The sequence below is a fragment of the Peromyscus maniculatus genome, chromosome 4, assembly GCF_049852395.1.
Source record: "Peromyscus maniculatus bairdii isolate BWxNUB_F1_BW_parent chromosome 4, HU_Pman_BW_mat_3.1, whole genome shotgun sequence".
Taxonomy (NCBI): Eukaryota; Metazoa; Chordata; class Mammalia; order Rodentia; family Cricetidae; genus Peromyscus; species Peromyscus maniculatus.
Genome location: NC_134855.1, coordinates 64,578,176 through 64,604,056, shown reverse-complemented (window position 1 = coordinate 64,604,056; position 25,881 = coordinate 64,578,176). Strand labels below are relative to the sequence as shown.

The 25,881-nt window shown below is 36.7% G+C and overlaps 2 protein-coding genes and 1 pseudogene across 2 annotated transcripts; all 3 read right to left on the bottom strand.

Annotated features, from left to right (window-relative positions):
* Window positions 1-4,714: 4,714 nt before the first annotated feature.
* Window positions 4,715-5,659, bottom strand: LOC102914155 (olfactory receptor 5W2-like). Its single transcript, XM_006989745.2, has one exon. The coding sequence runs from the start codon at window positions 5,657-5,659 to the stop codon at window positions 4,715-4,717; it is 945 nt and encodes a 314-aa protein (XP_006989807.2).
* Window positions 5,660-18,949: 13,290 nt separating this feature from the next.
* Window positions 18,950-22,951, bottom strand: LOC102913848 (olfactory receptor 5W2-like; annotated as a pseudogene).
* Window positions 22,952-24,654: 1,703 nt separating this feature from the next.
* On the bottom strand, window positions 24,655-25,599 carry LOC102913537 (olfactory receptor-like protein OLF1). Its single transcript, XM_006989744.3, has one exon. The coding sequence runs from the start codon at window positions 25,597-25,599 to the stop codon at window positions 24,655-24,657; it is 945 nt and encodes a 314-aa protein (XP_006989806.1).
* Between the last annotated feature and the right edge of the window lie 282 nt (window positions 25,600-25,881).

Here is a 25,881-nt window from a genome sequence, read left to right as displayed (position 1 = left end):
TAGAATACCTATTCTTCTTTATTGACAACTGAGATTCCTGCATTCTATGGGTGTTTGGGCATTTGAACAGTTACTGGATCTTCATCATGAGTCTTCCTTTGCCATAAACAGGTCACTCACTCCAGTCTGTCTGCATCTTCCCTTAGCTTATGAAGGAGAGGCAGGTTAGTGGGCAGTGATGACTTTCCATTTGATTAAATTTAACAGAAGTCCTCATGTTAAATTTAATCACATCACAAGACCACAGGAAGCTTCAAGAAAAGCTAGATAACATTATTGTCAGTTTAACTTCTATGTGCCCAGAAAAGCAGCCCAAGGTTTTTGATAATATAAAATTCAGAATGTGTCTATACTATGTGTTCAGTCAAGAAGGAGTTCATGTTAGTGGTGGCTTCTCAATTTTTCATAGATAACCAAGAGACTGCATGCAAGTAACACACACCAAACATTTACATTCCTGATGTGTTAGCAGTGGTATTATTTACAGTGTAATAATGTGTGCCTAAAATCACAGAGAAGAATTTTTGACTTCAAAAATCAAGTTTGCAACAAGTTCCTAATGACTATGCAACAAAATGAATGCCTGTTAAGATAATTATCTTTATGAGTGTGAAAAAGTTAAATATTTTTCCCCAGGGAAGAACACACCAATTGGTTATCCAATACCAAATGGTCAACCCTGAAATCTCACACATAAACACACACACACACACACACACACACACACACACACACACACACACGGGAAGTACAGATGAAAAATGTATTATATATACTCACTATGCAGATTATATTTAGGAATATATGTGTATATACATATATATGCAATCAATAACAATTAATGAAAAAGGATGCCATAAAGTTGAAAGAGAGCAAGGGGGCTATATAAGGGTGTTTGGTGGAAGGAAAGGGAATGTTGTAATTGTTGTTTAATCTCAAAAATTAAAGAAATAATTATCTTTCTAATTTAATGGGATGCTGAAGAGGTTTGAATTAAACTATACATTTGTGAACATAAAGTTAATGATTGATATTTTTACATTTTTAAGTCAACTGAAATGTCTTATAAATCTGATTTCTAGATAGACAAAATGTTGTGACTGAAAATAAAAGTAAGCATGCAGGTGGGGGACAGATATGGAAGTAGTGTTTTATGTACTTCAGCTGTAAAATTGGAAATTTCTAATCTTTATATAGAGTAAAGAGCTGTAGAAGGCTGTTCCATTGTATAGTTGGTGCCCACTACAATCACACCTGCTTAGAGTCATGGGAAAGATTCTCTAGTAGGCATGTTGCAGCTGATATTTAATAATATGAAAGACAAGACATTACATTTACATCTGTAATAGCTGTTTTCATTCAATACCTACAGTTAAATAATATGTTAAGATTATATACAATCATCATGCCACTCAAGAGTTATAGTGCTATCAATTTAATTGTGATTAAGACTGCCCATTCCAGGGCTAGCGAGGACTCAGTGGTAAAGATCACTGGGTGCTCTTTCAGAGGATCCAGGTTCAGTTCACACTACAAGGAACTTCATAATTACCTGTAACTCCTATTCCAGGGGATCCAATGCTCTCTTCTTAACATGTAATATACTCATATGTGTAAAGAAAATTTCTTACAGATGCTTTCCTATCTTCAAAGATGATAAAATCCCTAGTTAGTTTATATATAAAAGCATTAGGGATTATTTATTATCCTTCTTTATCATTAAATTCAAACGATATATAAAGATATACAGGTAAACTAACCACAAGCACTGCCTGCCATCAGTCCAGAAATCTTTCATCAGCATCAGAAGAAATTCTTACCCATTAGCCTGTCACTTCTATTTACTTTCTACTCTTCAGCACTGAACAATCATTAATATGTTATGTCTCTTAATTTGCCTTTCCAAGATCACATATTATCTAGATTTTATGAACTTTCCCCATGTTATGTGATCATACTTTCTCATAAATGTGTAACATTCCAAAATACAACTGAATATCACTTTATCTCAACATAATGTTTAACAAAAATGTACCCAAAGTCTTGTAATTTGTACACTACCTGTGATTATGATATGAAGTAAACCTGACTGGTTGCAACATGGAGATTACAACTAAAAACTCACATTAAAAATCTCATGGTTCTTTCAGTATTTCCTAACTCTTAAGTAGTATATGATAATATTAATATTTTGAAATTTTATTTTATCACAACTGGTTCAGTGTGAAAATTTTTCTTGTATGTTATAGAATGGGTTTAATCACTATTTCCCCTTGAGTAGAAGCTAGAGATGGAGTCAGGCATGTTGGCTCACTTCTTTAATCCCAACGTTTGGGAGGGAGAGACTGGTGAATCTTTGTAGTCTAGACTGTTCTGGTCTACATTTTGAGTTCCACAACAGGGCTATGTAATAGAGAGATTCTGTCTCAGAAAATAATATCTAGCTATTGTGTTTTGGGGTGACTATGTACTGGTGTGTTCAGAAAGAATAGATGCTTTCATACAGTTTTACAAGTCTATGTGGCAGTGATTATAGAACATTTCATATATGTTTATTGTCAAAAATTGAAATTAGTTAAAAAATGAGCTGTAGTCATTTTCTACATGATTAAAATGTTTCACTGAGGTTATAAGTTTGGATTAATTCAGCATTAAAATCCTTAAATTTGCACTTCAACTATGTGTTCTAGAATTTCTAAATCCAGCCAGACGGTGGTAGCACACACCTTTAATCCCAGCAGTTGGGAGTCAGAGGCAGGTGTATCTTTATGAGTTTGAGGCCAGCCTGGTCTACATAGTGAGATCCAGGAAATGTGCAAAGCTACACAGAGAAATCCTGTCTCGAAAAACAAAAACAAAAACAAAAAAATTTCTAAATCCAGTTAACATGCTATTACATAGCCAAATTTGAAAATAATTGGCTTTCTGAAATTAATATTATCTCACTGACATTACTGTTGCCATTATTTCAGATAAGACTTAATAGGTGTTAAGTGCAATTCTTTCATACCAAAACAAAACACTAATTTTATTATACAAAGTATTTTTACAAGTAATAGGAAGTTTTTATATATCAATATAGTAATAATTTATCATCACAGAGAATACCAGACAGAAAAGAGACACCTGGAAAAGATCCTAGAAATCATCTAATGTAGTTAGAGTTTTCCTGCCTTGCCCATAGTCAGGACAAATCTCTTTTACCTGCCAGTCCCACAGCCGCTCAGACCCAACCAAGTAAACACAGAGACTTATTTTGCTTCAAACTGTATGGCCGTGGCAAGCTTCTTGCTAACTGTTCTTATATCTTAAATTAGTCCATTTCTATAAATCTATACCTTGCCACGTGGCTCGTGGCTTACCGGTACTTTACATCTTCCTTGTCCTGGCGGCTGCTGCAGGCAGTGACTCCTTCTGCCTTCCTGTTCTTTTATTTCTCCTCTCTGTTAGTCCCACCTATAATTCCTGCCTAGCCATGGCCAATCAGGTTTTATTTATTGACCAATCAGAGCAACTTGACATACAGACCATCCCCCAGCACAGCCAAGTGCAGACCATCTCAGACACCTGCACTCAGGCCCATGGTCCTAATCATCCTCTATGCGGACCTGCTGGGTAAAGCCATGAGGAACCCAAAAACGGGCTCCCACAGGACATACAGAACATCCCACGGCAGTCTAACTTAATTTTCATCTAACAGAGTTTTTTCAATTAAAGAACGAGTTCTGAACTCTACAAGAAATGCTTAATCTTTAAGGACATTTCCCAAGGCAGGGAGAGGGAGAGGTGGGAGAGAGGGGAAGGAGTGGGAGGGAGAAGGAGGGGTGGGAGGGAGAGGGAGGAGAGGGAAAATCTCCATTTCATGGTAAGAGCAGTTACTACATCTACTTAATTCTAGAACATCCTGATTTTGAGTTTCTTCTTCTTATTATTATTCTACTTTAACTATGTTATGAAGATTGTCAATAATATTTCTCCATAAAATTAAAATATAACATGAACTTTAGAATACCTTAAGTTGCCTCTTTATACTTAATGTTAATTATCTGTGAAAATCCCAATGCTAATGTACTGAACTTGTACACAAATGTGCCATATATCATTATCTTTGTTAAGTTCTTTCAGTGGCGAAAAGAAAAACAGTGTGTCAAGATACAGGGTGGTGTGTGCAATAATACCTGTGTAGTTTTAGCTACATACTCAATTATAGCATTATATTTGGACAAAAATATATATTGTCAATTATTGGTAAATAGGCAGCAAGAATGTGACTTAAAGATACAATAGGAAAAGAAGATAATTGCCAGAATAAAATAAAATATTTGACAGAATGTTGAATATATCTGTTAAATTTTAAGAAATTGTATTCTGCAAATCTTCCTAAAGTAATTTTAATGGGTTACTCAGTCATAAATTCTGAGGAAAAGAAAGAAGAAAACAGTACATGTGTATATACACACTCACACATATATGTCTGATTGAACACACATGCATACACATTGCACATGCATACACTCAGACATATGCATATTCAAAAAGAATGGACTCTAGCATTTGGAGATCAATTTTCCTATTATTTAGCACTAAAATAAATACTAATTTCATTATATAAATTTAAATAAATATTAAATGAAATGCCATTTTTTCATATGACATAATTTTAGAAAAGCAAAATCACCCTATATGAGAAAGGTGGGAAACTTTATATAGGTATTTAACAGCATCTTTTCTTTTTCAGTTTATTCAGGGCCTCTTTCACATCCTTGTTCCTCAAGCTGTAAATCAGAGGGTTCAGCATGGGAATCACCAGTGTGTAAAACAGTGAGCTCATCTTGTCTTGATCTAGAGAATAAGAAGAACTTGGCCTGAAATACATGAAGAGCACAGTTCCTTGGAAAATTGCAACTGTGGTCAGGTGAGAGGCACAGGTGGAGAAAGCTTTGAACCTCCCCTCAGCAGAGCGGATCTTCAAGACTGATGAGATGATGTAACAATAGGAGACAAGGACTCCTGAGATGGTGCTCAGCTCAATAAAACCAAATATTGTGAATATTGCTAATTCATTGACTTGTGTATCTGAGCAGGAGAGGAGTAAGATGGGAGGGATATCACAAAAGAAATGATCTATTTTGTTAGACCCACAGAAACACAAGTGGAATGTCAGTGTTGTGTGTATCAAAGAATCTGCCATACCTACAAGGTAAACCCCAGCCATGAGCAAGGAACACAGCCTGCTGGACATGTTCACTGTGTAGAGTAAGGGGTTGTTGATGGCTTGGTACCTGTCAAAGGCCATCACTGCCAGCAGTATGCATTCAGAATCTACAAATGTACAGGAAACGAAGAACTGCAGAGCACAACCAAAAAAGGGAATAGACTTGTCATTGCCAAATATATCCATCAGCATCTTGGGCCCAACTGCTGTGGAATAGCAGAGGTCACAGAAAGAGAGGTTACTGAGGAAAAAGTACATTGGAGTTTGTAGCTGGGGATCCACTTTAATTAAAAAGATTATTCCAAGATTTCCCACAAGGTTGATGAGATAGACCAGTAGAAATATTGTGAACAGAACCACCTTTATCTCAGAGTTGTTTGTAATTCCCATTAATATGAAGTCAGTAAAGGAAGAGCAATTTTCCCTCTCCATTCTTCTTTGCATTTCCAAACTGTTTGGGAAATGTTCAAGAGAATGGGAAATGTATATTTTGCTTTATGAACATCAACAGTGCACCTGTAAGACAGAAAATGATTGGCTTCAGTTATTATTATTCTGTAAGAGTCATAAGTCAGTTTAAAAATGCATTTTTTTGTTGTTGTTGAAAGACTTAACAACTAACATCTCAGCTAGTCTGTTTAGAAAATTTGATCTTATTTCCTTGATATTCATGAAGCATGTTGCTTTGTACAAGTTTCCTAGTTTCTGTGAGTCATGTTTCCTTGCCATGGAGTATATTTGGCTGAAAGAAGTATTTTAACTTCAAAATTACATCAAAGAACTCTGGCATTACAGATAGTGTAACAGACCTCCTTCTGTGCATTAGAGTATTCATGTGACACAAAAAGCATCTCATTATATCCCTAAAAAACCATGATGATTTTGAAAAGACTTTCCTAACAGTTGTCAAAGTGTATTACTGAATAATCTTAATATTCTTTTTTTGTTACTGTAACTGATCCAGTTATCCTCCTTACCTTACCTCTTCTCAGCAGTCAAGGGTCTCCTACTCACAGATGATTGTTTTTACCAAAGACATATGCTATAAATACAGAACAACAACAACAAAAACATTTCCATGCATTTGCCTTAAGCTTGACTTTAAAATCAACTATTATATATAATATTGGAAATCAACAGAGAGATCTGGAACTTTTACCCTTACACACCCAACAACTGTCCATCTCAAACACACCAGTAACTGAAGGAGCTCACCAATCCCTGTTTTCTCTGTTAGCAGTGCATATGAGGCAGAAAGAGAAGGAAGACCTAGCTTAATGTGGTCTCTTCCTGGGTCCCTGGGTGTCTCTGGTGGCTCCTAGGTATTTGACTGGCCCAGGACATTGTCCTCACAGAAGCAGTAAGGGACTTCTCCATCAGGAATTACCAGAATCTATCAACTGCCCTAGAGAACATTAGAGAGATTATTGTGATTTGTCAGTCCACGGGATTAGACAGAGAACTTCTGTGACTGTATGTGTTTGGGCACAAGACAGATCCAGAAGATTGACAGAATCCTGATAAATGTTCTGTTCAGAATATAAATATCATTTAATAACTTCCAAAATCTCTGGAAATTGGAAAATAGACAAAAATATTTCTGGCAAATACAGGATTCATCTGTCTCTCTATCTCGGTCTTTGTCTGTGTCTGTCTCTGTCCCTTTCCTTTTCTCTTTCTCTCTCATGTGTGTGTAATTTATTTTTTTATATTCTGTGATTGAATGCATCTCTTTGTCCTTAAAGGTGTGTGAAAATTGGAATGTGGGTAAAGAACACTTGAAGGATTTTCTAGACCTAACAAATCATGGCAAGATGCTTACATGGAGCTCCATTTGAATGGTTTTCACCTTTTGTACTAATTTTTGATGTAAATAGTGCATTAAGTTCATGCATGTATTTGCACATTTATAGAAAAAAATAAAGTCTTTGTCACGTAACCAGACTAAAATAAAATTTTATTCTGTTACTACTATTAAGTTCAGTTACATTCTTCCAGTTCTCTGCAAATAAATACTTTCAGCCATTAAATATGAAAATGTATGAACTATATAAATTAAGTAAGAAGGTTAAAAATGACTGTTCCAAAATCCTTCTTAATGAAGGTGACTTTTAGGATGTGCATCTTTTGTGTTTAGATCTGAAGATTTAGAACCTACCTTAGCTGAGCAGGTCTCTGCCAGACGAGCACGAAGCAGGTCGCGTTTTATCTTATCAGCTGACATTTGGGACTTCAGATTTTGAAGACATTTCCCTCAGGTCTTGGCATGATTAATTATAATTCTGGGTCTGGATTCTACGTCGTAAGTCCAGTGCTAATTCTTTTTTGTGGTAATCAAATTATTACAAAACAGGAGAAAAACTATTAACTATTTTGTAACTATCAAATATAATCTAAGGTTTACTTCTCCATTCAAAGCATAAATTCAACAAAACTCAAACAATTATCTGTCTCTACCAGCCCCATCACTTCCTGTAGTATTACATATTTTTATCTTTTTAGTTTTACCTTATTTCAGGAATATTTCAGCTTTGACATAATTCTTTTATTTCTTAATAAAGTGATATAGTGTAGTATTCACCCTTTTAAAGCAAAAACTTACTTGGTTTTCAGTTATCCATTGGTTGTATAGACACCAACACTAAGTATAGAAGTTTCTTAATAATAATTAAGTAATAAAATCATTCTCATTAGCAGTCATCCTCCCTTCTCAATTGTCTGGAGTCTCTGGAATACACATTTCTGATGATAAGCATCTGCCTATCTAGGACAGAAGATAAAACTTTAACTATGCAAAATGTAACTTCTTGCAACAGGCTCATTTTCATGTAAACTATTTTCATGCATCAAAATATCTTTCTTTTTATGGCTAAATTCTACACACATGTGTGCATGCACACACAAAAAATGTATTTTCTGGTGGGCATTTAATTTATTAGAGCTTTCTGGCTACTCTCTGGCTATTTAAATAATTCATTTTCATGGATGTCAATGTCAGTGTTAAGGGTGCATTCCATAAATGTTATGTGAGTGCAGGCTATAATCAGGTATCTGCTTTGAACTAATAATAAAATATGTGTGCATTCCATAGTTGGCATCCCATGCTAATTTGTGTGTGTGTGTGTGTGTGTGTGTGTGTGTGTGTGTGTGTGTGTGTTTGATTGTGGGTTTGCCCCTTGATTTGCATTTGAGACCAGAGGAGGATGTTAGATATCTTCCTAGCACTCTCTACTTCATACTCTGATGAAGTGTCTCTAACTTAATCTAAAGATTAGCATTTGTGGCCAGTCTGGTTGCACAGTGAGCTCTCAGGACTACCTCTATCAGCCCCACAGTGTCGGAGTTACAGGAACTCAGAAATTTTTAAGTGATGCAGGAGGTTCACACTCAGTTCTTCATACTTGCACAATAAGCACTTTGTACCACTGAAATACCTCACTGGCTCCAGCAATGTCATGGTTTTATCCCTCAATGAAATGACCCCCACAATGTTAATTTCATAATATCATAATTCTATATACTTAGTATGTTCTTTCTTGAACTTTCTTGTTTTTTTCTCAACTAAAAGCATAGGACTGTCCTAGTCACTCCTCTGTTGCTGTGAAGAGACATCCATACCAAGGCAATCTTTATAAAAGAAAGCATTTAATAGGGGGCTTGCTTAGAGTTTCAGAGAAATGTCATGTCAGAGAGCATGGTGGCATGCAGGCCAGCATAGCTCTGTACTTCATTCTGATAGATAGAGAGAACATGAGTCATTGAGTCTGGCATGGGCTTTTGAAACCTTAAAGCCAACCCATAGTGACATCCTTCCTCCAAGAAGGCCACACTGACTCCAACAAAGCCACAACTCCTAATCTTTTAATTTTTCTCAAGTAGTGTCACTCCCTGATGACTAAGCCTTCAAATACATGAACTTATTGGAGTCATCCTTTTTCTTTATTTAAAACAATTTTTTTATTCATTTTACATACCAACCCCAGATCCCACATCTGCCTCTCATTCTTCCTTCCACTCCCCCACATCATTCCCCTGACACACCCCTCTTCCCCTACTCCAAAAGGGTAAGGCCTCCCATGGGGAGTCAGCAAAGCTTGGTACATTCAGCTGAGGCAGGACCAAGCTCCTCCCCTGTAAAGGGTAGCCATTCCAGCTTTGGTCTGAAAGTTCCAACCCCCATTGAGGCTTTGGTAACTATCATGCCTACAAGGCGGGGCCAAGAGAAGGCCCTGAAGACCTGAGATCAGCATGCGCCACCCTCTCTTGGTTCTGGGACCCTGGACACTAGAGGTAGATTGAACAGAGTTCTCCAGAGAACACCGCCGGACTGCGCTACGTCTTCCCTAGACCCTTTAGCCTATCTCGTCATTTGTGAGTTACCCCACAAAAGAAACCTCCCTTTTAACTACGTGGAGTGGCCTGAATAATTTCACCATTATCTGGCGTCCAACGTGGGGCAAATTTCAAAAGTCTGGGTGGCTCCTGCCCTCAGCTTCCTCCCCAGCTGGCGGTCTCTTGAAATTGCAGGTTACCACCTGCAGAGTTCTGTAAAGCCAGGAAAAACCTACAGGGTTCCATTCCTGAAAAGGAGCTAATCTAGTCTCAGTTCTGCAGCAAGTTTAGCCCCAGACCAGCAATATCCTCCCTGAGTGCCTGCTCCCCACCCTAGCCCAAGGCTTCCACAGTTTCACCTAGTTAAAATAGACAGGGCACTGTCCCCTGTCCCGGCAGGGGTTTGGAGCCAGCCTGCTGGCAGACATATTATCTGTAGAAGCAGAGAGGGGTTTAGAGTGGCCTGGAAGTCTCCACCCCCTAAAGGTCCAGGGGGTCACTGCTGCCCATGCTCACTCTGATGCCAGCCAAGGCATTCAACAGGACCTGCTTTAGTGCTATACTAATGCCTCTTTTTGGCTGAAAAGTGCTACTATACCTCCCAGAACCACGGAAAGGTAAGATAGACAAATCAGTGTTTTATTTCAAGTAAAAGTACTTGATAATTTTATACCTTAAAATTGACTAACAAATTTTGGGTAATTCTTGTAATATGGCCGACAACACCTTTTTGTCTATATTATGAATGACATTTTCCTGGAAATATATGATCTTCCTCAGGCATATCTGGCCTGTACCATGTTGGCATTCATAATAATAATTCACACAGTGTTCAAACACTGGTTTAATAATAAGAACAAAGATGAGTCATTATTGGGACTGATACAGGCTTTAAAAGACAACAATGAAGGCTTACAGAAAAAGATTTTCTTTCTGGGATCTGCTTTAAAAGATAGCAAAGAAGGCTTACATAAAAAAGATTCTCTCTCTGGAATCTGCTAACCAGGATTTACAGGCTTTCAAAGATAGCAGTGAAGGCTTACAGAAAAAGATTCTTTCTCTGGAATCTGCTAATCAGGATTTACAAAACAGGCTTGTACCAAAAATTGATCTTATTGATAATAAATGTAAATATTTAATGGATAGAACACTAATTCTTCAAACACTATATAAGGAAAAAAGATTATTATTAATTGATAAGATAAGGTCCATGGAATCATGTGTTTCTGAGAAACATAAAAACTTCTATGATTCCATGAGAAATCTGGAGTCCCTTGCAAGAGAGGAGGTTCACTCCCTAGAACAGACCCTAGGTGCTCATTTGCAAGCTCTAGAAGAAACTCTCAGTAAACATGACAAGGAACCTAATAAGCAGAAGGGCAAGGCCATAGAGGTTGTAACATCTCCAAATGGCTCTCATACAATGGCTTATCCTGTTATCATCCATGAGAAGCCAACAGATGACACATACCCCGAGCCATATAATACATATACATTACAACCAATTTCAACAAGGGACTTTAAAAATATAAAGGAAACAGTAGTTACGTATAGGGTACACTCCACATATGTAAGAAAGATGTTAAATTCGTGGTCTACCTCACATAGAATCATTCCAGATGACTGACATCAGTTAATTTCAGCTGTTCTAAAATATAGCCAGCAGTTACAGTGGAAAAGCTGGTTGAGAGAAGAGGCAAAAAATTTAGAACAACAAGGTAAACTCAGAGGTTTTTTGATCTCCCAAGATGAAATACTTGGTGAGAGATGTTTCACTGACAGGAATGTACAAGCCACTTATGATGAGCATACAATATCCCTATGCCATACAGTAGCTCTAAATGCTTGGAAAAAAATTCCAGAACCTGGAAAACCAACTGAGGTATACACAAAGATATTTCAGGGACCACACGTTTTTTTACAAAGGCTGAACACAGCTATAACAAAAGCTATGTCAGATAAAGAATTTAAAAAAGTATTAACTGAGTCCTTGGCATTCAACAATAAAAAGGGACTATTGTCTTCAAGATTCTAATTCTCTCCATGCTCACTCTTGATTTCTCATGATCCTTTCTTACATGTCTTTATATCCAAACTTTCCATTTTGATAAAAATTAAATTTTTCCAATAGCAATCTCTAAAGTCTCCAAAAGGAAGATGGGGCCCCAACAAAAACAACTCTATCCAATCCAGAATGATGCCATAGTAATCATCATCATACTACACTTCTTGCTAGAATTTCAGACAATTTTATTAATTACTCTAAGACTTGCTGCAGAATCTACAGTTAGTCTAACTGAGATTCAACTATCTGAGCTTTCTCACAGTACCCAACAGAGATACTATCACCCCCTAAACAGCAGGAAGCAATTCTAAGAAAACGACGCCCCTTCTCCCTAAGGTTTCATATTTCTCAGTGTTATGGATGATGGTTATAGGGTTGGGGGTGGAAGAAAATATTAAACTCAGTACTCTCCTTAAAAAAAAGGGAAAAGAAGAAATGGAATGGATAGGTATAAGATATTATAGTAGATTATTGTATATACTAGTAAACAAATTTAGTAAAATAGCATCCTTAGATAATTTGCACTGTAATTTGCACTGTTATGGATTCTTATATGTTGATGCAAATGTAGACTATTTTTATATTCCTGTTTAAGAAAAATTGTATATTGATACAAATACAGAACTATATTTGTTATAATGTACATATATTTATACTCTTATTTGAAATATTTTTATATTGATACAAATGTAAATTTATATCTGTCATACTTTATGTATGTTCTACTTCTGTTTAGGATATTCAGTATATTGATATATATTTAAGATTATTGTCATATTGCATATTGCACTATATATTCCTACCTCTGTTATAAATATCTTGTGTATTGTCACAATTTTGAAGTCATTATTCTTTACCATACATGTGCTTATAGACTGTTTACCTGGTTTACATGAAACCTTAGTCCTTAAGTTATTTCGGTAGATAAGACTTACAGATTTATAGTCACCTATGCTGGTCATCACTATAGTTACGTTAGTTAGGTTATCCAGATTTACAGAAAAATAGGTCAGATGGACAGGTAATCTTCAAACACTTCATAGACCTAGAGAATATGGCATTTAATTAACTTAGAATTCTGTTGACATGAGACACAATTGCTCCTGGCAGTTCCAAATTGATGCCGAGAGAATGTTGGGCTTCTAAGACATTTCCATTTGGAAGCTTGTCTTCTTGGCACAAAATGGCTTACTGGGCAAAGAACTGCCCTTGACTCAACTGCTGACAGTTCGAATGCAATGCTGTCCTTTTTGGACAAGTGGGACAAAGGAAAGCGACCACTGTATTCTGCCAAGACAGGGTAAGATGGTCTTTCAGAATTCGTGCTTCTGAAAATGGTCTGTCAGATACTCTAGGCCTGTAGCCAATTTGAATTCACCAACAATGCTGAGAAACATTAGGTGACTGTCCAGGCTGCTAGCTGTCTCGGTCTACTCTTGCAAGATTCCTGAAAGTTGCTTGCATCCATCTACCAATTCCCAGGTACCATTATATTCCTTCTCAGGTCTTTGATGGGATTGAAGACTAGCAGTTATTGCTGTGGATATTGCTCTATATAAATAAAACACTGATGGCCAGTGACTAGACAGGAAGTATAGGCGGGACAAGGAGAGAGGAGAATTGGGGAAACAGGAAGAAGGAGGGAGAGACACTGCAGCCACCACCAGGACAAGCAACATGTCAAGACACCGGTAAGCCACCAGGCACATGGCAAGGTATAGATTTATAGAAATGGGTTAATTTAAGATATAAGAACATTTAGCAAGAAGCCTGCCACGGCCATACAGTTTGTAAGTAATATAAGTGTTTGAGTGATTATTTTATACGTGGACTGTAGGACTGCGGGGCTTGGTGGAACCTGGAGAGAAGCCCTCCAGCAACAGTTATAATTACAACATATATATATTATCTTAGAGAGAAAATATTAAGTATTAGAATCAGGTTCTTTAGGATAGGACACCTTTTGGAATGATCTTTGTAACATATCATTTACCTACTCTCTAGACTTCTCTGAATTTTAGTATGTGTTTCTTCTTTGACATTGTTCACATTGATTGTAGTTCCATCTTATATAGGTCATTATCCCTCATTACTCCTGGACAATATTTGATAACCATTCCCTTGTATTAAGTTATCTTGTATTAAGTTAGAACCTTCTTATTTAGACAAAAGGGGGAGATGTAGTGAGTAGCCATTCCAGCTTTGGTCTGGAAGTTCCAACCCCCATTGAGGCTTTGGTAACTATCACACCTACAAGGCAGGGCCAAGAGAGGGCCCTGAAGACCCAGATCTGGATGTACCACCCTCTCTTGGTTCCTGAACCCTGGACACTAGAGGTAAACTGAACAGTGTTCTGCAGAGAACACCGCCAGACTGCGCTACATCTTCCCTAGACCCTGTAGCTTATCCCTTTTTGTGAATTATCCCACAAAATAAACCTCACGTTTAGCTATGTGGAGTGGCCTGAATAATTTCACCACTACTCCCCCCTGTATAAAGGGTGAACAAGGCATCCCACCATAGGTAATGGGCCCCAGAAAGCCAGCTCATACACCAGGTATAGATCCTGATCCTATTGCCAGGGACCCCTCAAACAGACCAAGTTACACATCTGTCTCATGTATGCAGAGGGTTTAGTCCCATCCCATGCAGGTTCCACAGCTGTTGGTCTAAAATTCCTGAGTTCCTACAAGCTTGGTTCAGTTGTCTCTGTAGATTTCCGCATTATGATCTTGACCCCTCCCTTCCTCATACAATCCCTCTTCCCTCTCTTCCACTGGACTCTGGCACTGGACTCTGGGAGCTTGGCCTCATGCGTGGCTGTGGATCTCTGCTTCTGCAGAGGTTTTTTTTTTTTTTTTTTTTTTTTTTTTTTGGTTTTTCGAGACAGAGTTTCTCTGTGTAGCTTTGCGCCTTTCCTAGAACTCACTTGGTAGCCCAGGCTGGCCTCGAACTCACAGAGATCCGCCTGCCTCTGCCTCCCGAGTGCTGGGGTTAAAGGCGTGCGCCACCACCGCCCGGCTTGCAGAGCCGTTCTTATTCAAACCACCACAAAGACTTTATACAGAACGTAATTTTCTGCTCTTTTTTGATTGTGTGAATATTCTAGCTTGAGTATTTGAAAAATAATTGCTGAAATGCATTAACTATTTTAGTTTAGTTGAAGTTGATAATAAAGAGAAAAAGTAGAAATGGACTAGGCTTGGGACATATTTCTGGAATGAATGTATTCTAAGCAAAGTAAATTCAACTCTGTGAATATACAAATCATGAGCATGGGACTCTGCCAAAGTGAAGCATGAAAATGCAGTTGGAGGATGTGCAGAACTAGTGGTGACTTTACAAGAAACCAGGAGCAGAAAGAGTAGAGACTGGGTCAATATACTCAATGACTATAAGACCTTCCATCAGACTCCTCAAATGACCCATGGCATTTCCGAGCACAAATGCTCTAGGGTTTAAGCCTCTACCAATTTACCTTTAAACTGTCGATCTAAACCATTGCACTGTTTTCTAGTTCAATTGTTCATTGTCTGTGTGCAAATTTGTGTTCTATTCTTTCTCTATTCCTTATTTTTTGAGATTTGATACCTATATGGTATACTTTATGTATACATAGTGCAAGTATTTGCTTTCTGTTTTCTTATGGATTTTGCCATGTTTAAATGATATTGATGTTTTTATGTTTTCTTATTTTATGTATGTATGTATAGTGTGTGTGTGTGTGTGTGTGTGTGTGTGTGTGTGTGTGTGTGTTAGCATATGTGGGGGTAGATGTACAGGTACAGGTTGGTTTATAAAGAGTCCTCAAGGTTCATGTCAAAAGCTTTTCACAGCTCCTCTACCTTACCCTTTGTAACAGTCTCTTAGTTAAACCATTTGTAGTTATATGCATTTCACCAATGTGTAATTTACATCAACTACCAAAAATGTTTTTGCATTCTTTCACAATATTGTATATAACTAATTTTAATTCTTTAGGAATGGATTGATGAAGATCTTCCATTCTGTAGGCTGCTGTTTTGTCTTATTGACCATGTCCTTTGACTTACAGAAGCTTTTCCTTTTCAGAAGGTCCTATTTATTAATCAGTTTCAGTGTCTATGCTACTGGTGTCATATTCAGGAGGTAGTCTCCTGTGCCAATGTGTTCAAGGCTACTTCTCACTTTTTCTTCTGTCAGGTTCAGTGTAACTGGGTTTATGTTGAGGTCTTTTATCCACTTGGACTTGAGTTTTGTGCATGGTGACAGATATGGATCTATATTCATTCTTCTACATGTTGACATCCAGTTATGTCATCACCATTGGTTGAAGATGCTTTCTTTTTTCCATTGTACAATTTTGTCTTCTTTGTCAAAAATCAGTTGTTCATAGGTGTGTGGTTTAATGTCAGGGTCTTTAATTCATTTCAATTGTTCCATGTGTCTGTTTTTATGCCAGCACCAAGCTGTTTTTGTTACTGTTCCTCTATAGCAGAGCTTGAAGTCAGGGATGGCAATGCCTCCAGAAGTTGCTTTACTGGTTAATCATCAGATGTGATAAAGTCAGGAAATATGATAAAGTCAGGAAAAAGCATCTAAGTCCAAGGATCTCATAGTGACCCTGGTTATAAAATGCCACAAAATATTCTATCTGCTAGAAAACCACCTACTTCCAAGAATAGCTTTCTAGTTCTAAATAGCAGAGTGCTGTGAAACAATCACAGGACACTAATAATAAAAATATTACATTCCTACTACTAGAAGAATAACCAGCTTGAATTTTGTTCCTTCTCAGATATATAAGAAGAAAAGAAGATATAAAATATAACAAATAAGAACACAGATGAGAGGAGACACACACATATGAGAGAGAGAGTGTGAGTGAGTGAGAGAGAGAGAAAGAGAGAGAGAGAGAGAGAGAGAGAGAGAGAGAGAGAGAGAGAGAGAGAGAGAGTTATGTCCTTTGTTAGAAAAATGTTCTATGAAAAAGGCCATACTCTCAGTACCATAAAGGAAAAAATATCTACTGAGTTATTCCAGGAGATGTAAGTTACACATTAGTTTTATAAATTGATCCTCAATTTATATTACATACAAATTGTGCTTTAAAAACCTCATTGTTTCCTTAAAATTATGTGATCTTAGCCAGAGCACAATGTGATGATACAAGTCTGTACTCGAAGCACTAGGAAGGCAAAGGAAGGCTGTCATGAGCGTTAGATGAGTAGAGATACCTGCTTTGAACTAATAATAAAATAATAAGTGCTGTGGGATATCTTTCTGTATGCTGTGAATATGTGTTGTTCTGATTGGTTGATAAATAAAGCTGTTTGGCCAATGGTGAGGCAAGATAATGTTAGGCAGTACATTCCAACTGGAGAGAGTGGAAGAAGAGAAGAGAGGCAGAGGAGACACTGTGAGCTACTGCCAGGAGAAGAATGATGTGAAAGTACTGGTAAGCCACAAAGCCACGCAGCAACTTATAGATAAATAGAAATTGGTTAAATTATAAGAGCTAGCTAGCAAGAAGCTTCAGCTATAAGCCATCTAGTTTATAAATAATATAGCATCTGTGTATTTACTTGGGACTAAGTAGCTTTGGGATGCGAATAGAAGAAATTTGTCCCAACTGTGGGCCAGGTGGGACAAAGAAAAACTTCTGACTACAAATAAGAATTAACACCTATACAATCTTTTATTTACATATATATGTAGAGAGAGATTATATTTCTTAGAAGGTATACTGGAAATGTATTTTCCAAAATGAAAATATTCCTTCACTGGGAAACTGGTAAACAGACTAAATAGTGAACATCATTACCAACCCTAATTAGCTGGCATTCCTTGAAATCCTGTTTAAAAACAATTGATCTACTGTCTGTAATTTTGAGGTTTGAAACCATAGTATATATAGCAATTTCACACTTATATGTCTGTTGCTTCCATGCCATGTTGCTTGAGAAATTCTTTTCTGCTGAGTTCAGAAGTGCCATAGTCCTGGTCATCATTGTGAAATCTCTACAGTTGCATCATATTTCAGAAAATTGAGGATCATGAAGTTTGCTGCAACTTTAAACAATTTTAAAGCATTTCCTTCCGTTATTTTATAGCATGAAACAAACCCAGGTGACTGACAGAGAATTGGTTTCTGACTACATGTGAATGTGCACTGCATGATGAAGACTATCTTAGGTCTTATTACTTCCTGATCTTATGTGTTAATGAATGAATCTGCACTTGCAATTTTGCTGAAACAAATAGCAACATTTATGAACTGCTTGTCTGTTTATGTATTTATATAGACATAACCATTTTAATATGTAATTATTGTTTTTATTTGTTTCCATATTTCCTGTCAAATAGACAATGCAGTTGTTTATAACATATATGAGGCAGGCAGGCCTTGATCAAATGATTTCCACAATCTCATACTCAATACAAATATCTCACACATATAGAGTCACTGTTAACAATGGCTTTGAAACACATTTGTTCATAACCTCCAAAGGGAACATTTAACCCAAACAATGAAGTGGTCAGGGAAAAAAAGAGACAGTACCAAGAAAAAATGATATCAATATAGTACATGAGTATCTTTATGAAAATTCATTCCTTTCTTTCTAAGTTATTTTGAACATCTGTGAATCTAAAAAGGAAATGGACTACTGGCCCATAAGAGTTTTGGAATTGCAGGATGTTCTGTCTAGAATACATTTCTTTCTTTAGTGTGCATAACTTTAGATATAAGACAGGGTCTCTCATTCAAGGTTGCTGGTATCCTGCAAACAGGATTTAACATTTACCTTGGAAATTATTCTGCCCAGAACTCATTCTATGACAGTTTTGAAACTGATTAAAAGTTATTTGTTTGCTCAAAATACTTTATGTCCATGACTTACATTAACTGATAGCACTCATGTTCATAAATAAAAGATAATTCACCATGAAAGAAAAATACATAATACAGAAAAGCACCTAATGTAATGCTCACGGTCTTTGATGTAGAGCCTAATTACGCAGCCTAGTCTCCCTCTGACATAGAATCCTTTTGCTACTTGCTATCTCATGCTAGGCTTACTGATGTGTGTGCATAAGTTTGGCTTATAAAAATGATGTTTCAATGGGATACATGAAAAACAAAAACCTGTCAAAATGAAAAGATTTAAAAAAATGTGTAGATACAAATTCAATTAAGGAAACGATGCAAAGACTGGCTGGCTGGGCTAGTCTTTTAATCTCAGATATAGGAGATTGAGACAGGGGTTTCACAATTTCAAGGCCAGTCTGGAAAACACAATAGATAGCTACAACTACATGTGAATGACAAAAATATTGTATGAATGCTGAATGAATATTTAAAACCATCTTTTGTTTTTAATTTTCTTCAAGGTCTTTTTCAAGCACTTGTTCCACAGACTGTAAATCAGCTGGTTTATCATGGGAATCACAGGGATATAAAATGAGAAGTAATTCTGTCTTGATTGAGGGAACAAAAAGAACTATGCTGAAAACGTGTGAGGAATATAGTTCTCTGCACCTAGGATAATGTGAGAGGTGCAAGTAGGGAAATCTTTGAACCTTCTTCAGCACAGTACATTTTTAAGACTGATGATATGATATAACAACAAGAAATAAGGACCCCTGAAATGATGCTCAGTTCAAGGAAACCATAAAAAACAAATAATGCCAGCTCATTTACTTGAGTATCTGAGCAGGAAAGGAGGTAAAGTGGAGGTAAATAAGAGTTGTTGATCTTATTGGACCTACAGAAACATAAACAGAATGCCAATGTTGTGTGTATCAATGCAATCTGATGTTCCCACATGGTAAACCCTAGCAATGAGCATGAAACACAACTGGCTGGACATGTTTGCTGTGTAGAGCACGGGGTTGCTAATGGCACGGTACCTGGCAAAGATGATCATTGCCAGCACGACACACTCAGAATCTTCAAAAGTGCAGCATCTGAAGTACTGAATAGCACAGCCTCAGAAAGGAATTGACTTGCTCTTGCCAAGTATATCTACCAGCATCTTGGGACCAATTGCAGTGGAATAGAAGAGATTACAGAATGAGAGGTGGCTCAGGAAAAAGTACATAGGTGTGTGAAGCTGGGGATCCATTCTTATCAAAATGTTCATAGTGAGATTCCCAAGGAGACTGATGAGATAGATGAGTAGAAATATGGCAAGCAGCATCCCTTTCATCTCAGCATTATCAGTAACTCCCTCCAAAATTAATTCATTCAAGAAGCAATTTTTTATATCCGTTATTTCTTCCTATCTCTAACTAGAAAAAAAATACAAATGCAGTTTAACTGCTGGATATCAACAATGTATTTTTGAGGTAGAACACAATTCATTTCTTCCTCATGTATTTTGTATGATTAAAATTTCTCAGTACTGATTCTTTCTTGCAACCTTTTCTTAGTCTATTTATTGATAACATAATATGGCCAGTACCATGGCTTTCTGCCCATTCTGTAATGCACATAAGATCTACTTTTCTTATTGCAAGAAATAGATTTGGTTACATTTTTTCTCATATGACTTTGTAATCATATGAAATAAACACAGGTATTAGAGAGACAGACTGTATATGAAGAGGTTATTATTTCTATTCTTTAAGAATTTTTTTTTTTTTGGTTTTTTGAGACAGGGTTTCTCTGTGCAGTTTTGCACCGTTCCTGGAACTCGCTTTGGAGACCAGGCTGGCCTCGAACTCACAGAGATCCGCCTGCCTCTACCTCCCGAGTGCTGGGACTAAAGGCGTGCACCACCACTGCCCGGCGATATTCTTTAAGATATTAGATATTCAGTTTGGTTATTTTATTTGGGAAAGATCACATGAGCTAAAAAGATTCTATTGGCTTAGAAATAATCAGTGACTGATAACTCTAATAATGACTAAATATACTTACATGGTTATAGAAATATAGAACACAAGCATTTACTAGTAACAAAGATGGATATTACTTTTTTGTTTTACTTTATTTTTCTATGTCCTTTTAATTGAAATGAAGTTTTATCACTTCACCTTCCCTTACCTCCCTCCAGCCACACCCTAGTATTTCTCTCATTCTACTCCCATGCTACCCACTCTTAAATTAATAGCCACGTCTTGATTATATTTGATATTATATATATATATATGTGTGTGTGTGTGTGTGTGTGTGTGTGTGTGTGTGTGTGTGTGTGTATACACGTATATATGCACAAATATACACAAATATAGAATGTTCTGATTGATTTTGTTATTTTGTGCATATGGTTTCAAGGCTCGATATTTTTCTTGGTCTATGTTATATTACTTCAGGATTTACTGAGACATAAGGTAACTTTTATTTCATTTTTGCTTTTAGAATGCATTTAGTTTTGTAATAGTACAATTTACCTCTAAGAAGGAATGGTCTGGTAACAAAGAATGGTTCTTCTGACCCATTAGATGGCTAAAAACAAACAGCATCAAATGAATTTATCAAATACAGTTGGGATTCACTACTTGTATTATCTTCACAATGAAGAAAAGCAATTAGGATGGAGCACAATAAATGTTCCAAAATACATTTGCTTTTATTACATGCATGTGTGGGTATTTTCATTTCTATGTTTCACATATGTATATATGTGTGTTTACATGTGTTCAGATGAACATTAGAATGTCAATGATGGTTAATTTGTCTTTTTTAGATTTTGTAAGAAATATGGAATATATTTCATAACACATGTCATTACAGGCATTATTTGTGACACAATAAGCCAGAGGTTCTTACTTGATATTTACATTACTTAAATCCACACATGCAGGCATAATCGTAAAACAAGTAGAGACTTTTTTATGCAGCAAGATAAGAAGAAAATAATGAAAATGCTTCTCGTGGATACTATGAAGTTTTGTGAAACTCATGATTCTGTTCAAAAATCATTTTATTCATTAGATTTAGTAATCTATTAAATCAGCAGACAATAAAATTATCACTGAAAATTGTAGCAGGCATTCTTCGAATGCCAGCCCCCAAATCATGACACGGGGACTTATTATTAATTATGAAAGCTCAGACTTAGCTTAGGTTTATTTCCAACTAGCTCTTATAACTTAAATTAACCCATTTCTATTAATTTACATACTGCCACATGAATCATAACTTTTAAGTCTTCTACTGCATGTCCTGCTTCTTGTCCATCTCTTCTGGCATCTCTGCCCTGCCTAGAAATCTCCTCTTCTTTTCTCTCTGCTCAGAAGTCCTGCCTAACCTCTTCCTGTCTAGCTATTAGTCATTTAGCTCTTTAATAAACCAGTCATAAGATGCCTTAGCAAAGATACATCTTCACAGTGTACAAAAGGATTATTTCACAACAGAAAAATCTGTTTCTCAAGAGGTAAAATTGAAATGGTTTTGCTTCACCTGGTTTCTGAAAAGAAAAAAAAAACAGAGATGTAGGGACGCTTGTGAGAAGAGTAATTCTTAGGTGTCTCAATGCTTTGATAGTGATATATTATTATGCTAAATGCCATTTGTGACTGAAGGTTGTGAAATCATTTTCACATGGCTTTGGCATGACCAATTAGTTTTTTCTTCTATAGTCTTCCCTGTAAATACATCAAAATCTTTAGCAAATGTGTAGCTTGAAGTGTTTGCTATCTTCATTACTTTTTCTATTTCAGGATTCCACAACATATATTAAAAATATAAACTTTCCTTATCCAAAGTAGAAAGCTAATAGCTCCAACTTTAAGGTCCTATCTCCCTTTTCTTGTACATTTTTCTCAATATTAAAGTATTTCATTTATTATCTCATTTAGGAATACAACTATTCATTTTTAAAGATTAATTTATTTTTGTTTCATGTGTATTAGTATTTTTCCTGTATCATTTTATGTGTACTACATGAGCACATGTTGCCAACAGAGGGCAGAAGATGGCATTGGAGCTCTCATAAACAAAGTTACATGGGGTTATGACCTAACATGTGGGTGCTAGGAATCACAGACAAGTCACTGTAGGAGGAGCAAATGCCATCTCTTCAGCCCTAAAGTGGGTTTCAAAACATCAGCTAAGAGTTAACTTTCTAGGCTCTTTTAATAGAAAAAAAAAACATAAACTGGAGGTTTCTAGAAAGATTTGAAAACATAGGAACTTGGCAAGCAAAATTCAGAAGCAGACAGCAGTTTAAGATTACTTATCAGAATGATTTATGATTTTGTGAAGGGTGGAGGTCAAGTTGTCATCTCATAGTTAGGGTGTGGAGCAAGTCAAATTCCAGGAAAATGAAACAAATTTTAGAGTAAACAGAAACTCATTTTAACCTTTGTAACAAGATGGTTTCTCACCTTAAGATGGAATCGGGCTGGTCCATCAGTAGATTTCCATACTTATATTTATTGAGATGATCTTTATTTCCTATTTCTGTAATTGTTAATGTAATTCATTTGTGGACATCTGTGTGCTGAACTAACTTTGCCTTCCATAAATTAATTCTCCTAGATGAAGATTAAGATAGATTTAATTAATAATTTAATAAAATTTTCTAATCCTTAGGAACTTTTTTGCATCTACAGTAATGAGAGACACCAACCTATAATTTTATTTTCATGTCACTCTCTTTATCAGGATATATTATGCTCAAGGGTTTATATCCTAGGTGATTCTAGGTCCTCTCAAGTTGGCAACAATAACCATTGTAACCCCTATCCTTGTCAATGGAACAGATTTAAGAAAGCTTTCCATCACTTGTTTTCATAGTCTTGTTACAATTTTACAATGTAAAATACAGTCAATTAAACATCAAAAAGCTCCATATTCATTAACAATTTATACACTTTAAAAGTTTAAAACTCTTAACTGTGAATTTTGATGCAGGGAAAAATTACCAAGAACAGAAATAAAGTTATATGCTTCTAACACATAATGCCACAGAATAAATATTTCTACTCCAAACTAGAACAATCAGGGCTTATCAGAGAATGAAAAAAAATGAAAAAGAAACAAACAAATATACCAAGACCAAATGCCAAATCCTGAAGCTCCATGTCTAGTGCCTGGGATTCATAATACATTTATCTGGGTGACAAAGAACTTAGGTATCTCCTTCACCTCTGTACCTGAAGCCTGAAATGCTGTCTGGAGACTGAAGCCAGCCTATGTTCTGCGGTCCAGGTCTCTTCGATATCCTAGGATCTCTGAGATTTTATACAACCTTTTTCTTAACGTGGGTCCTAGTCTGTTGCCGTGTTAAAGCACTCTCTCTGAAAGTAACTGATGGGTGAGAAAGGTTCATTTCAGGTTATACTTCCAAGGCCATAGACCCTCATCAAGGGAATTCAAAGCAGGAACCCAAATAGGAACTGTAGCAGAAAGCACAGGGAAAAGCTACTTAGTGGCTCACTCTCTGTCTCATGCTCAGTCAGCTTTCTAAGGGTTTGGAACTCTCACACTGACAAAACTCTACACAGTTTCTTATAGACCTGGACATAGACAATCTGAACTGTGCACTTTTTCAATTGATGGTCTGTCTTCCTCGGTGACTTGATGTATGTTGTGTCAAGTTTATTTTACACACACACACACACACACACACACACACACACACACACACACACACATACACACATACACACATACACACACACACACACACACACACACACACATACACACATACACACATACACACCATGTATTCATGCTTTCTCTTATGGCCCAGCCAAACATTACTCAGCCCTAGTTCTTCCATGAATACTCAATGTGTTTTAGAATAGCGCTTGCCTTCTGTGAACCATAGTTGTATCAGCCTCTGTGTGATGAAACTGGAGGAACAATTTCCTAGGAAATTTCTTTCCAGGAAGAGGGAAACCCCTTCATCTTGGGCTTTCTTCATTTCAGTGAGCTTGAATGTCCACACGATGGAGTATGGGATTATGAATTACATTTGGCTGTGTTATTAAACAAGAGTTTGAATAGTCGTCCCAGTCTAATACTTGTGCATTTGCTGTTAATGTTGCTGCAAGTTCCCATGTTGGCATCTGTCTTTGGAGTTAGGTGAATTTTAAGTGGTGCTTGTCACGGAGATTGTACCTTAGATCTTAGAGCTCTCTTGGTGGCATCTTTTACATCTTTATTTCTCAAACTGTAAATCAGTGGGTTGAGCACTGGGATGATAATGGTGTAGAATACTGAGATTATTTTATCGGTATTGGGGGAATAGAGGGAGCTGGGCCGAGAATAAATGAAGAGAAGTGTGCCCTGATAGATGGCTACAGAAGTAAGGTGAGAGGCACATGTGGAGAAGGTTTTCTTCCTTCCACTTGTAGAACGGATCTTCAAGACTGAGAGAAGGATGTAGAAGTAGGAGACAATGATGATGAAGAAACAGATGACCTCCACAGAGCTCCCATATGTGGAAAGTAGCCACTCATTAATGGATGTGTCTGTGCAGGAAAGCTTCAGAAGAGGAGGGAGGTCACAGAAGAAATGATTGATGACATTTTTGTCACAATATTTCAGAATAAAGGCAAAAGATGTGTGAACCAGGGAACTCATGTTGCCACCAACATATGACAGCACAATCAACCATATGCAGAGGTTCCTGGACATTGCAACTGTGTACAACAAAGGATTACAGATGGCAACATAACGGTCATAGGCCATGGCAGCCAAGATAAAGGATTCAGTATCCGCAAATGTACAGAAGAAATAAAACTGAAGGGCACAGCCGAGGTAAGAAATAGATTTCTTTGCTGAGAAGAAATTGACGAGCATGTTGGGAACAATGACTGAAGAATAACAAAGGTCTACAAAAGAAAGGTTACTGAGGAAAAAATACATAGGGGTTTGAAGGTGTGGGTCTGTCCTAATTAAAAACATCAAACCAATATTCCCCACTAAAATCATGCAATACAATGTCAGGAACACAAGGAATAAGACAACCTGGAGTTCAGGTCGTGTTGGAAAACCTAACAAGATGAATTCGGTGACCAAGGTGTAGTTTCCATTTATAAATTCCATGCAGATATACTTTTTTTTCTTTTTTCTTTTTGAGGACTGTAAAGGTTTAAAAAAATGATACAGGTAGAAAGCATGAGATAATTCAGAATAAACTTATTCCCTTATTTTAAAAATGCTAGTTAAATAAATAAAAGATCTATGCTCAAACTGTTTCCAAACACAATATTTGAGAGATGTATTCCAGACTTTAGTAGATGCCAGAACTGAAGGTTGCCTTGTGTTATTTTTATTCACCATTCTTTCTGGCACTGGACTATTGACTTTTTCTGTACTACATTGTAA